At 38.8% G+C, this 13170-nt stretch overlaps 1 protein-coding gene across 1 annotated transcript in view; it reads left to right on the top strand.

Annotated features, from left to right (window-relative positions):
* The window catches only part of cpsf1 (cleavage and polyadenylation specific factor 1), a 21458-nt gene that overhangs the window by 7314 nt on the left and 974 nt on the right, over positions 1–13170 (top strand). The window contains exons 15-35 of the mRNA XM_016499693.1: positions 1055–1147; positions 1260–1373; positions 1549–1690; positions 1778–1956; positions 3056–3195; positions 3282–3459; positions 4321–4527; positions 4609–4698; positions 4790–4933; positions 5753–5905; positions 6044–6160; positions 6410–6500; positions 6576–6660; positions 7518–7659; positions 8690–8842; positions 8925–9101; positions 9422–9488; positions 9557–9604; positions 9702–9857; positions 10024–10153; positions 11072–11210. Coding sequence (XP_016355179.1) covers positions 1055–1147; positions 1260–1373; positions 1549–1690; positions 1778–1956; positions 3056–3195; positions 3282–3459; positions 4321–4527; positions 4609–4698; positions 4790–4933; positions 5753–5905; positions 6044–6160; positions 6410–6500; positions 6576–6660; positions 7518–7659; positions 8690–8842; positions 8925–9101; positions 9422–9488; positions 9557–9604; positions 9702–9857; positions 10024–10153; positions 11072–11210 — 2745 coding nt within the window. The remainder of the gene's footprint in view (positions 1–1054; positions 1148–1259; positions 1374–1548; positions 1691–1777; positions 1957–3055; positions 3196–3281; positions 3460–4320; positions 4528–4608; positions 4699–4789; positions 4934–5752; positions 5906–6043; positions 6161–6409; positions 6501–6575; positions 6661–7517; positions 7660–8689; positions 8843–8924; positions 9102–9421; positions 9489–9556; positions 9605–9701; positions 9858–10023; positions 10154–11071; positions 11211–13170) is intronic.

Below are 13170 nucleotides of genomic sequence, written 5' to 3'. Positions count from 1 at the left end.
CTTCATGCATGCGCGTGCATTGCAGCTGGGTCTGTTTAAAGTAAAGATGCACAGCACGCGGTCCTGCAGCGGTGAGGCTCATCTGCCTCGGGCTGCTGTGGGTGCTACAGTCACGTCTGGGCTTTACCAGGGCTGCCTCAGAGATGGTCGGAGAGGCCTTTAAAACACCCGAGATACAGCAGAGGCACACTGCTGATGCACCGCTCATGCATTTCACTCGGGATGCATGACACCTGTGTTCATTATGAATCTGAGGCTCCATTTACACCTGTTGTTAACATGCGTCTCAGGCAAGTGCCAACCTCCTGGTCTCTCTCGTGAAGCCAACACGGAAGTGACTAAAACTGGAATTCATCGACTGGCCGCTAGAGGCTGGCTCTAAAAGGGAGTCAGTCCCATAGACCCCCATGTTAAAATGCCCAACTTTACAGCAGAAAAAAATGTTTACAGCCTGGTACAAAAAGTGCTTTTGGTCTATATAGCTAATTTTGCCCTTCATGACAACTGTGAGGGGGGTGAATTTTTTTTATAACTCATCCGTTTAAATTATATTAAGTCTTAAGGTTCTGCATAATTAAGGGCATGGCCACTCGAGTGACAGGTGGATTGCCGCTGCTGTCACCACCATCGAGCTAGGTGGGTGTGGTTTCAGCAACCAGCTCCCGCCTCTTTTCCCATTTACGATTATTGAGTGACGTGCTGCCAAGATGGCATGAATGGTGCCCCATTTGCAGTTATTTTTTCTGGTTTTAAGCATAAACTCACATACATTTCTCAAAAAAAAACAAAAGACTTCTTGTGTAATTTTTAATTTCAAGTAAATGTCTCTTGATTTAAGTATGTTTAGATATTTTTACTTGGAAACAAGACAAAAATACTAAGAAAATCACTGTTTGCAGTGTTGGCTTTGTGTATATATTTATATCCATAGGTCACACATATTTATTGACAATATATTGGCCTCTGGCAGTTGAAAAGTCCATAAAGGTCAACCATTATTACCGACCTTTTATTAAATTTGTGATATTGAAACATTTATTTTGCCGTTCTGTAGAAAAGCATCAGACCGCAGGTGGTCACAACGTTTGAACTTCCTGGATGCCATGACATGTGGACAGTCATTTACTGTGAGGAGAAACCTGAGAAGGTGATTTGTTACGCTCATCTGCCGCTTTTTTCTTTTCTTTTTTAATCCAGATAAACGCAATGATAAATAAGACATGCTGATGTTTTAACTTTGAAACGCCGTGTGTCTGTAGTCTCCACCAGAGGGCGATAGTGAGGGTCCTGAGGAGGAGAAGCAGGAGCAAACAGTGGAGGATGACAAGAACAAACACGGCTTCCTCATCCTCAGCAGAGAGGACTCCACTATGGTAATCAAAGGCTGTATTCTCTATAACACTCATTCTAGGCATGCTGTTCCCATTACTGCTTTCTCATATGAGCTCACTGGCTACTCTTCAACCGATCACAATGATTAGAGTCAATGCCATTTCTGTAGGTCTTATTTGCTCTTCCAGTGATTCATTGCTCTTGTGGCGTGTTTAGATCCTGCAGACAGGTCAGGAGATTATGGAGCTGGACACCAGTGGTTTCGCCACGCAGGGTCCCACTGTGTATGCGGGCAACATCGGAGACAATAAATACATCATCCAGGTGTCTCCTGTGGGCATCAGACTGCTAGAGGGAGGTGAGGGGTCAAACCAGTGTAGATCTAACTGTGACCGTATGATGGGTGGCCTGTGTCTCATCTGGTCTCTTCTCTTCTTGCTCTCAGTGACGCAGCTCCACTTTATCCCTGTGGACCTGGGCTCTCCCATAGTGCACTGCTCTGTGGCCGATCCCTACGTGGTCATCATGACAGCAGAGGGAGTGGTCACCATGTTTGTGCTAAAGAGTGAATCGTACATGGGGAAGAGCCACCGCCTGGCACTGCAGAAACCACAGATCCACACGGTCAGCCCACGCAGACATCAAGCACATTACTGATCAAGCGTTTGCTTTCGTAAGAAGTCTCTGATGCTCACCAAGCCTGCATTTATTTGGTCAAGTTTTTGAAATGCAGAATGGTGTAGGAAGTCTTGCTTTCTGAGAAATGTATCAAAATTAAAGAAGTTTATGCTTAAACAGAAAAAAAAAAAAACGTCAGTGGTGTAAGATTTATTTGACCCCATTTGCAGTTATTTTGTTCTGTTTTTAAGTGTAAACTCGCTAAAAAGACATGTATGATGACTTGCGTCATTTTGCATTTCAAGTAAGTGTCTCTCAATTTAAGCACTTTTAGATATTTTTACTGGAAAACAAGACAAAGAAATCACTCTTTTCTTACTCAGTCTCTTATGTTCACCAAGGCTGCATTTGTTTTATTACGGTTTATAAAAACAGTAATATTGTATAATATTATTACAATTTAAAATAACTGTTTTCTATTTTGAATATATTGTAAAGTGTAATTTATTTCTGTGATCAAAGCTGAATTTTCAGCATCATCACTCCAGTCTTCAGTGTCACATGATCTTTCAGAAATCAGTCTAATATGCAGATTTGCTGCTCAAGAAATATTTATTATTATTATCAATGTTGAAAACTGTTGTGATGCTCCGTATTTTTGTGGAAACTGTGATGCATTTTTTAAGATACTTTGATAAATACAAAGTTCAAACACAGCATTTATTAGAAATAGAAATCTTATGTAACATTATAAATGTCTTAACTGTTATTTTTGATCAATTTAATGCATCCCTGCTGAATAAAAATATACGTTTTTTTTTTAATCTCGTGAAAAACATTTAGGTTGTGTTTTACCACAAAATTGAAAGCCAATATAGAAACTGAATCCTATTTTTAGCACAGAAGATTTTATATTGTGGCATTATTTTCATGACAATTAAACACATTTTCACCCAAATTCTTATTGCCCTAGTGGATATGAGCTTTCTGTAAATCCCATTTCTCTCTCCGGTGATTCTCATTACTGAAATACAGTCATTTGTCAGTGTTGAATGCCTCTTAAAGTGCTCTCAGTGTGACCAGATCTCAAAATTTTGTTTCGCAGCAATCCCGTGTGATTACGTTATGTGCGTACCGTGACGTCAGTGGCATGTTCACCACTGAGAACAAGGTCAGCTTCCTGGCCAAAGAGGAAACGTCCATCAGAACCCAGTCAGAGTCAGAGAGCATCATCCAGGACATAGGGTAACGCTCACACCAGCCCTCAAATGCTCTCATTTGCAGTCTCGTGTCATTTGCTCATTATGACTGTCTTTCTATCTATCCGTCAGTAATGCGTTGGATGATGAGGAGGAGATGCTGTATGGGGAGTCGAATCCTCTGAGCAGCCCCAGTAAAGAGGAGCCCAGCCGCGTCTCTGCAGCACTGAGCTCCACTCAGACAGGAAGACAGGGCAGACAGGAGCCGTCACACTGGTGCCTGCTGGTCAGAGAGAACGGAGTCATGGAGGTGACAAACATAGACACTGACTTACTGAGAAATCTCTGAAAGAGTGTATGCTACTAACTAATCTTTAATTAGTATTTTTTATTGTTTTTATTTTAAGTTATTCACTACTTGTCAAAAGTTTAGAAGTTTCTTGCTCTTACTGCTCACCAAGGCTGCATTTATTTGATCAAAAACACAGTAAAAACACTAATATTGTTAAATAATATTACAATATTAAATAAGTGTTTTCTACTGTACTATATTTTAAAATGTAAGCAAATCAGCATATCAGAATGATTTCTGAAGGATCATGTGACACTGAAGCCTGGAGTAATGATGCTGAAAATTCAGCTTTGATCACAGGCATAAATTACATTTTACAATATATTTGAGTAAAAAACAGTTATTTTGAATTGTAATGATATTTCATATTGTTACTGCTTTTACTGTATTTTGAGCACATAAATGCAGCCTTGGTGAGCAAAAGAGACTTAATTAAAAACATTCAAAAATCGTACTATTTCCAAACTTTTGACAAGTACTGTAATTGTTTATGATTAAATATTTAATATTTATGTAATATTAAAAATTCCCCTTTATATGATCCCAAAACCCATATAATTTACCCAAAAATCCAAATGCCTGGTCATCCTTTATAGACCCTCAGTTCATTCAAAACTATCCCTGAACTGCCTTTATGAAGTATATTAAATTGCTTTGTATGAATGCATGTCTTATTAATAGATTAATTTGACCTGTTTGGGCCTGTTTGGTTTATCAGTTCATGTAATAAGCTTCCATATAGCACATGTAAAGCATAATCTGATGTTATTGTTCTTATTATTGTTCATTAAAAATGTTTATTGTGATTTTGTTAATCAGATCTACCAGCTTCCTGACTGGCGCCTGGTTTTCCTGGTGAAAAACTTCCCTGTTGGTCAGCGTGTTTTGGTCGACAGCTCTGCTAGCCAGTTGGCTACTCAAGGCAAGCTCAAAAAGGAGGAAGTGATGAGGCAGGGAGAAATCCCATTGGTCAAAGAAGTTGCTCTCGTGTCTTTAGGCTACAACCACAGCCGTCCTTACCTGCTGGTGAGTGAATCACAGGAGCCTCCCTGCTCTTCTGGACGAATTGAGGTTTAATGTTGTGTATTTGACCGTGTTTGTCAACAGGCACATGTTGATCAAGAGCTTCTCATCTATGAGGCCTTTCCATACGACCAGCAGCAGGCTCAGAGCAACCTGAAAGTGCGCTTCAAGAAGGTACAAACTCACACTAAATTCTCTCCGCAGGACGTTTACTCTAGTGAGGTTTGAGTGATGGTGAGTGGTGGCTGTGTTTTCTTCCTGTCAGATGCCTCATAACATTAACTTCAGAGAGAAGAAGTCCAAAATGAGGAAGGACAAGAAGCCCGAGGGTCAGGGAGAGGAGACTGTGGGGGTCAGGGGTCGAGTGGCCAGATTCAGATACTTCCAGGACATCTCAGGATACTCAGGGGTACGTCTGTCTGAGACTTGGTTTGAAAACTGACGTGTGTATTTCTGATCATATTGTTGTTTTGATACACTTGTTGATGCTCTTACATTGTGTTAAATTCTAAATGCATTCAAAACTTGTATATTTTACCCTTATAAACCAGTTTGGTCAGTCATGTAATGCAGGGTTGTTTTAGTATTGTTTATATACTGTTATAGTATTTTATTCATGCTTTGCCATGTTAAAAATGGTAGTATTTTTTTATTTTTTTTATTTCTGTATTAGTTTTAGTAATTTTGCTATTTCAACTTAAACCTATTTTATTTCACTTAGTTGTCAAGGCATTTCTAATTTTCATTTAAGTCATCTAATAATTATATGCTATTTTATTGTTCTTTTTTATTGTACACTTGTTTTTTTATCCTTATAAACCGGTTTTTGTCAATCATGTATTGTCTATTTTAGTATTAATTATTATACTGTTATGTAGTACCTTTTATGTGTATTTTTTCTGTTGTCATTTTAATGTTAGTTTAGGTATTAGTAACTTCGTTATGTGCTGTTGTCATTTAAAAAAAAAAAAATTGTAATTAACTATTTCAGTCTCAGTTTTAGTAATTTTAGTACTACTTTTTGTTTATTTAGTAAATTTTTATTAATTTTTGTATAAAATGTGTATATTTTATTTCAGCTTGATTTCAATTACGGAAAATATTTTTTTATAATTTCTAAGTAATCAATAACAACCATGCTGGCTAGTTATCACAGCTGGCGTAAGACATTGGAACCAAATTATTTTCTCAAGCACTACATAAATGTTTGGCACTGCTTGTTTTTCAGGTGTTTATCTGCGGGCCGTCTCCTCACTGGATGCTGGTGACGTCTCGAGGGGCGATGCGGCTCCACCCCATGACTATAGACGGCGCCATCGAGTCCTTCTCTCCCTTTCACAATATCAACTGCCCTAAAGGATTCCTCTACTTCAACAAACAGGTAAAAACCAAGTCTACTAGCATTTGGTATTAGATATAAAATCACTTCTCAGAATGAAAAAAAGTGCTGTTCACCCTCCAATGTATCAGAATATCTTGACAGGTTAAATGTGTAACTGAAGTGTGTTTGTTGCTTTAGGGCGAGCTGAGGATCAGTGTGTTACCCACATATCTCTCATACGACGCTCCCTGGCCTGTCCGCAAGATCCCACTCAGGTGTACCATCCACTATGTGTCGTACCATGTGGAATCCAAGGTAACGCACAGCTGTGGACAGGCCTAGTTTTCATTCGCATTCAATTTAATATAACGTCTAACCTGACAGGTCTTTTAGGCTGGCTGTTTTTGCTCCTGTCCCTTTAAGATTCCATATGTAAATGAGGTCTGTTATAACTGGCTAAAGTCTTTGCATGAACAACAACAGTGTCCAGCATTAAATGAGTGTTGCAGTGTAAATGTGGACAGTCATACTGTGTTCATGCATGTTTAATCGTGTGTGTTTCAGGTGTATGCGGTGTGCAGCAGTGTTAAAGAGCAGTGCACACGCATCCCCAGAATGACCGGCGAGGAGAAGGAGTTTGAGACCATCGAGAGAGGTGGGACACCGTTTGTTTACTTGTGTACATAGGTCATTCGAAGGGGTCTTAACAGTTTAATTGCTGTTTTCTCAGATGAGCGGTACATACACCCTCAGCAGGAGAGCTTCTCCATCCAGCTCATCTCTCCGGTCAGCTGGGAGGCCATCCCAAACACACGGTGAGAAGCACATGATTCACTGTCATTTACTCACTCTCAAACCTGTAAGAGTTTCGTTCACCTTCGAAAAACAAATGAAAGTATTTTTAATGAAACCTGAGCCATTTCTGTCCTTCCATTGAAAGTTCACACAACCAGTGATGCTATGAAAGTAATCTGTATGAATAGAGCAGTTGAATCCTTCTGAAGAGATGTGATCACTTTATATGATGAACAGATTTAAATTAGGCTTTTATTCACATAGAAACTTTTATCGATGCACATACATAGAGCCGTTTAACATATTTGATGTATATTTATGAACATCTTGAAGCATAAAGTTTTGGTGGAATGGACTTTTAATAGAGGGACAGATATATCTCAGGTTTCATTGAAAATATCTTCAAGATGAATGGCAGTCTTAGGGGCTGTTCACACAGAATGTGTCTTTGCGTCTAAAAACACGAGACGAAACGCTAAGGAATGTAAAGTGCAGCACAGAACGCCTGCTTCGCCATATTGCCTTCAAATAAAACAGTTGCAATGCCAACTTGCTTCTGTAAACAAAAGCTGGCAATGCTTGCCCTGCCTCCGGGGTCTTCTGATTGGTCCAATGTTTTGGAACTGACATGATGAGTGGCGCTGCATGTAAAAGTCTTAAAAATGTGGCGCTCATGTGCGAGACGCTGCAAAAGTCATATACATCCGTCTAGCATATTTACATAGAAAAACAACGGAAAAGTAACGCATTGGAATGGGAAAACGTGTTCTGTGTGAACGGCTCCTTATGGGTTTTGAACTGACATGAACATGAGTAAATGATGACGTGTGATAAATGATAAACTGTCTGTGTAACGTTGTTGGACTGTCTTGCTCAGCATTGATCTGGAGGAGTGGGAGCATGTGACATGTATGAAGACAGTGGCTCTGAAGAGTCAGGAGACTGTGTCAGGGCTGAAGGGATATGTGGCTTTGGGCACGTGCCTCATGCAGGGAGAGGAGGTCACCTGTAGGGGCAGAGTGAGTCTTCACTTACACACATCTGAAAACAGAACTGCATTCATATTACTTCAGTAAATAAGCCTTTTGATCACCACTCAATGGCAGTCAGCTACCAATGCCACTGTAGAAATACTCTGTGTACAGGTGCATTTGATTCCCATGATCAGTTTATTCCACAACTGAAAGATAAAGAGAGCAATATGGCTGGTCATGTGATCGCAAAATGGGATGAAAACATTTGCATGGTCCAACAACATTTAAAACTGCACCATGTATGACTACTTTTGGTTAGGGCTGCATGATTTATTAAAAAAATAATAATAATAAAAAATAAAACGAGTTTGGTATAAGGCTAAAGGCGATTATCAAATCATAAAGGCTGTGATTTAAATTGTAGGTTCAATTTCACCAAAAAGGTCAATTGTTAAAACATAAATAGAAATAAATAAATTCAGCCAGATATCTTAGTATTGTAGTCATGCTGTAAAATAAAAAATACTAGATTATTACTTTTTTAATTTACAGTGTAATATTGCAATGGTCATATTTCTTATTTTGTTTAATATTTTTATTTAGAATTACTATATATAATTACTTCTTATGAAATGTAATTACAAAATTGGCCAAATTGTGCAGCTCTGCAAACAGGCACAGCAAACTTGTGTTTTTCTTAAATACATGTTTTTTTGTTTATTTTTAAAATGAAATATTGCAGAAGTAATACTCAAATAATTGTAAAAATAATTATTAATTTGTTTAATATTTTATTTAGTAATATAAATTATATTTATTTATTATTTTTTAATAATTCTATAATTCTATATATTGTATAATAATAATTCTTCATGTTTATAATAATATAATTCATTATTGTAAATGAAATATAATTACAAATATGGCCAAATTATGCAGCCCTACAACAAACAAGCAAAGCAACCTGAAGTTTTCACATTTTTAATTGCAGTCGTAACTTTCAATCCCGCACCCCGACCTTTGGTCTCTTTTGTCGGCACCGGTTTCTGTTGATCAGACGTTTGTTCTCTGACAGATCCTGATTCTGGATGTGATTGAGGTGGTGCCAGAGCCCGGTCAGCCCCTCACTAAGAACAAGTTTAAAGTGCTGTATGAGAAGGAGCAGAAGGGGCCCGTCACGGCTCTCTGTCACTGCAGTGGATACCTGGTGTCTGCCATCGGACAGAAGGTAAACACCACACGTTTAAATGTGCTGTTAAACACAGTGATATTCTGTTCATCCTGTATAAAGCTGTTGTGGGTGTGTGCAGATCTTCTTGTGGAGTCTGAAGGATAATGATCTGACCGGCATGGCCTTCATCGACACACAGCTCTACATCCATCAGATGCACAGCATCAAGAACTTCATCCTCGCCGCTGATGTGATGAAGAGCATCTCTCTGCTGCGCTACCAGGAAGAGAGCAAGACGCTCTCGCTCATCAGCAGGGTATCTGGCATGAGTTTGCACTCAAATATCAGTCAATTACAGATTCAGTTGATTTAAAGGGATATATTTGTAAGTTTGTGTTGCTGTCATTTGACAGTAGTCAGTTATCCCTCATATTTGGGTTAATGAACCCAGTGCTATGATTGGTTGAATAGTTTTTTTTGCTTTTGCCTTTTGTTTGACTTGAGTGCTTAACATAGAAAATTGAACATGGTTTAATATTGTTGACTTTAAGTAATTTAGATTCGCAAATCATACCAGTGTATGAAAATGCATACAGTTTGGATATCAATTCCATTCCTCTTTTTATTTCTTCATAGGATGCAAAGCCCTTGGAGGTTTACAGCGTAGAGTTTATGGTGGACAACAACCAGCTTGGCTTCCTGGGTAAAAATGTCTTACTCTTTTATTCTGTCTCATCATAAACTCGTTTGACCTCTAAAACCCTCTCTCAGTTTCAGACCGAGACAAAAACCTGTCCGTCTACATGTACCTGCCAGAAGGTGTGTCATTCATTTGATTCTTTCTGCAGTACCGTGAGACTTCGCTCTTTCCCAGTGTCTGATATCACACATATGTCCTTCGTTATTCCGCCTCCAGCCAAAGAGAGTTTCGGAGGCATGCGTTTGCTGCGGAGAGCCGATTTTAACGCTGGTGCTCATGTGAACGCCTTCTGGAGGATGCCGTGCCGCGGCACTCTGGACCCCGCCAGCAAGAAGGCGCTCACCTGGGACAACAAACACATCACGTGGTTCGGTGGGTCTCCTCACCTGCATCTCTGCACTCTTTTGAACACCTTTGCACCCTAGTAAATAATGGGCATTAATGAAGCATGATCATTGACCAGCATTATTTCCCTATTCCTGGACTCGTGATACCAGTGCATGAGAAAGCTAGCTTTGATTGGTCTGTGTGTGTGCAGCTACGCTGGACGGTGGCGTCGGCCTGCTTCTGCCCATGCAGGAGAAGACGTACCGCAGACTGCTGATGCTGCAGAACGCCCTCACCACCATGCTGCCGCATCACGCGGGGCTCAACCCAAAGGCCTTCAGGTACCGACTCGCCTCATGAGTACTGCAGCACTCCAGCCTGTGCTTGTTTTGATACTCAACGCTTCTGACCAATGAATTTCCATGACCTTTTTTTTGTAGATTTGCATTTGTATCTCAGCATTTCTGCAATTGTCTTTTTCTTTAGGACAGATTTTAACGTGACCTAGAAAGCCTACTGTATCATATTTGATACGCAGATTTCTAAAACCTCTAAATTACCAACATGATCAAAACTTGATGAACACAATCTACTACATGCCTTGTCGTCTGATTGATAGTTTATACTTTATACTTTTTTTGCAAGTAAAAGGCCTTTTAGTATCATTTTAAAACATCCCCCTTCAGCTCGTGGTGTCTTTCTGCTTCGAAATCTTCACTGATTTTTATAAAGCAAACGTAAGAATAACTTTTATATTGTTAGTAGTATTTCAAGATGAACACTCACTGGACTGGAGAAACTACTTGATTATTAGAAAATTCATGATAAAATGTGAGTATTAAATATGATCATCAGGCTTTTGAGGAATATTTATTTGTTCATCTCTCAATCATCATTGTATTGCATTGCATTATATGTTTTGAAACTAGAGAGCTTTGATCATAAAATTAACATTTAAATATCATCTTAAGTCTTATTATTGGGAAACTGATATTTGTATGCACTGTGTCTCGTTTTTTCCGTTCTCCTCAAGCGTGAGCTCCATATTTACACACTAAAAGCCTGATGCATCAAAAATGATACTGGACAGAAAACACTTTTGAGCATAGCATTAATAAACTTACATGACATTCATTATGAAACTTACAATTTTAGACATTTTCCTGACGCTTCCAGGCCAGATTTGGGATTTCTGTTGCATGTTATAGTGCACGTCTATAGTGTACGCCCTCAGCATCTGCTGCTGTGTTATGCTGCAGGATGCTGCACTGTGACCGGCGGACGCTGCAGAACGCGGTGAGGAACATCCTGGATGGAGAGCTGCTGAACAAGTACCTGTACCTCAGCACCATGGAGCGAAGTGAACTGGCCAAGAAGATCGGCACAACCGCAGACATTGTGAGTGCTGGACTCCGACACTTACTGTCACACAATGATTGATACTCTCACAGTGCACAACAGAGTAAATGACAAATGTAAAGCGCTGGGTGTATATTGAATAATCAGTTTTTATATTTAAGCATTACTGGCAGTTGTGCTGGTACCTAGCGCATACTTTTTTAAGGGTTCATTAAGCAAGAACGTACTTCAGGGAAAAAAATTATAATTTACTTTTCATCCCTTTGTCAATGAAAATAATTCCAAAAGATGCCAAGCACTAAGCTGATCTGGACCAAAAAAGAAGAAAAAAACACATACTGTTACAAACATTAATGCTGCCTTCATGTGCTATCAGACTTTTTCCCCCACTTCTGAACTTTCATTCTTGAATATTTCTTGGGGAAAACTTTTTAAAGCCAAAAATTTTAGAAGATATATATTCAATATCCCATGGATTTTGAATAGAATTTAGCGTCCCATTCATTGACGAGCATTTAGACTTATCTGGACTATTGTATTTGTTCACTGCAGTGATAGCTTGCTGGCAATTCCAGAATTTCAGTCAAATAAATGCTATTTTCGCAGTGTGAAAAGCGTACAATATGCATCAGATGGTTATTGATGGTTATTTATATGTTAAATGGCCACTAGCTAATATATATAAATATACTTATTTACTGAAGAACGACTTAAAAATGAGGACAATAAAAGCAGTCAAACTAACAAAAGAGCAACAATATATAAGTGCAAATGACAAGTCTCGGTTAGCCTAACGCAGTGTAGCAAGGTATGTATATATATACTATTATATACTATAGTATATATTATACACACACACAAAGAAAAACAAGTAGATAGAATAGGAAAAAATAGAAAGCTAGTGTTTTTTTTTTTTTAAATAAAAAAAGAAGATATATAGATAAAGTAGAATTAAAATAGAATAGAAAGTGCTAGAGTTAGAGGGTCAAATAAAGATGGAACAGATGTGTTTTAGTCGTTTCTTGAAGAAGGCTAAGGACTCGGATTGATTTGGGCAGGTCATTCCACCAGGAGGGAACAGTTAATGTAAAAGTCTGTGAAAGTGATTTTGTGCCTCTTTGAGATGGCACAATAATATGCCGTTCACTTACAGAACGCAAGCTTCTAGAGGGCACGTAACGCTGAAGTAATGAATTTAGGTAAATGGGTGCAGAGCCAGTGGTGGTTTTGTAGCAAACATTAATGCCTTGAATTTTATGCGAGCAGCTACTGGTAGCCAGTGCAAATTAATGAACATCATCTTAATTGGTTGTCTGAGAATCTTTTTCACCAGGGCAATACAAAGATGATACTTTGGCTTTTCATGATACTTTAGCTTCTGACTTTATCTAGATTCTTATTCCATTTCTTTTTTTTTTTTTTTACATTTTCTTTTGCTCTTCTAGCTGGTTGACATCAGCGAGGGATTCCTTTCTCTTATGATGGACAACGGAGACGTGCGTGAGGACTTGCGTGTGCCAGAAGGTGACCTGGGCAAAGAAATCGAAAGTAAATTTGCAGCTGGTGAAGAGATGTTGGTAAGTGCACCAGTTAGAATGAATGCATTTAGTCCTTTAGCTGTTTTTTTGTCGTTGTAGCTAGGCCTGTTGCAATCAATTTATCGACTTATCGCGCAATATATGTACATGACCTCAATAATTTTTGGTGACGCAATATATCGCAATATATATGTCACCGTGTTTTTTACATTCCACTTGCACCTGAGCCTTTTGTAGCTTCTCGTACATAACGCGATGTAGTCATGAGGTCCTAGTTCAAATTTAAAAAACGCTTCTACAAAAGTTTAATCTGCAGATAAAGCCTTGTTTAGGGATCTGTGCTTTTGTGCATACGGACATCTGACTGCTAAGTAGTGATTGTGTTTTTCAGCAATAGTGTGCACCCTTAATTTACAGAGAAAAGAAGGTCAGGGGAAAATCTGTAGATGGAAAAATCTCCA

The sequence above is a fragment of the Sinocyclocheilus anshuiensis genome, unplaced genomic scaffold (assembly GCF_001515605.1).
Source record: "Sinocyclocheilus anshuiensis isolate Anshui unplaced genomic scaffold, SAMN03320099.WGS_v1.1 scaffold150, whole genome shotgun sequence".
In the NCBI taxonomy this organism is placed as follows: Eukaryota; Metazoa; Chordata; class Actinopteri; order Cypriniformes; family Cyprinidae; genus Sinocyclocheilus; species Sinocyclocheilus anshuiensis.
Note: the sequence above shows the minus strand (reverse complement) of the source record. Positions and strands in the feature narration are given on the sequence as shown.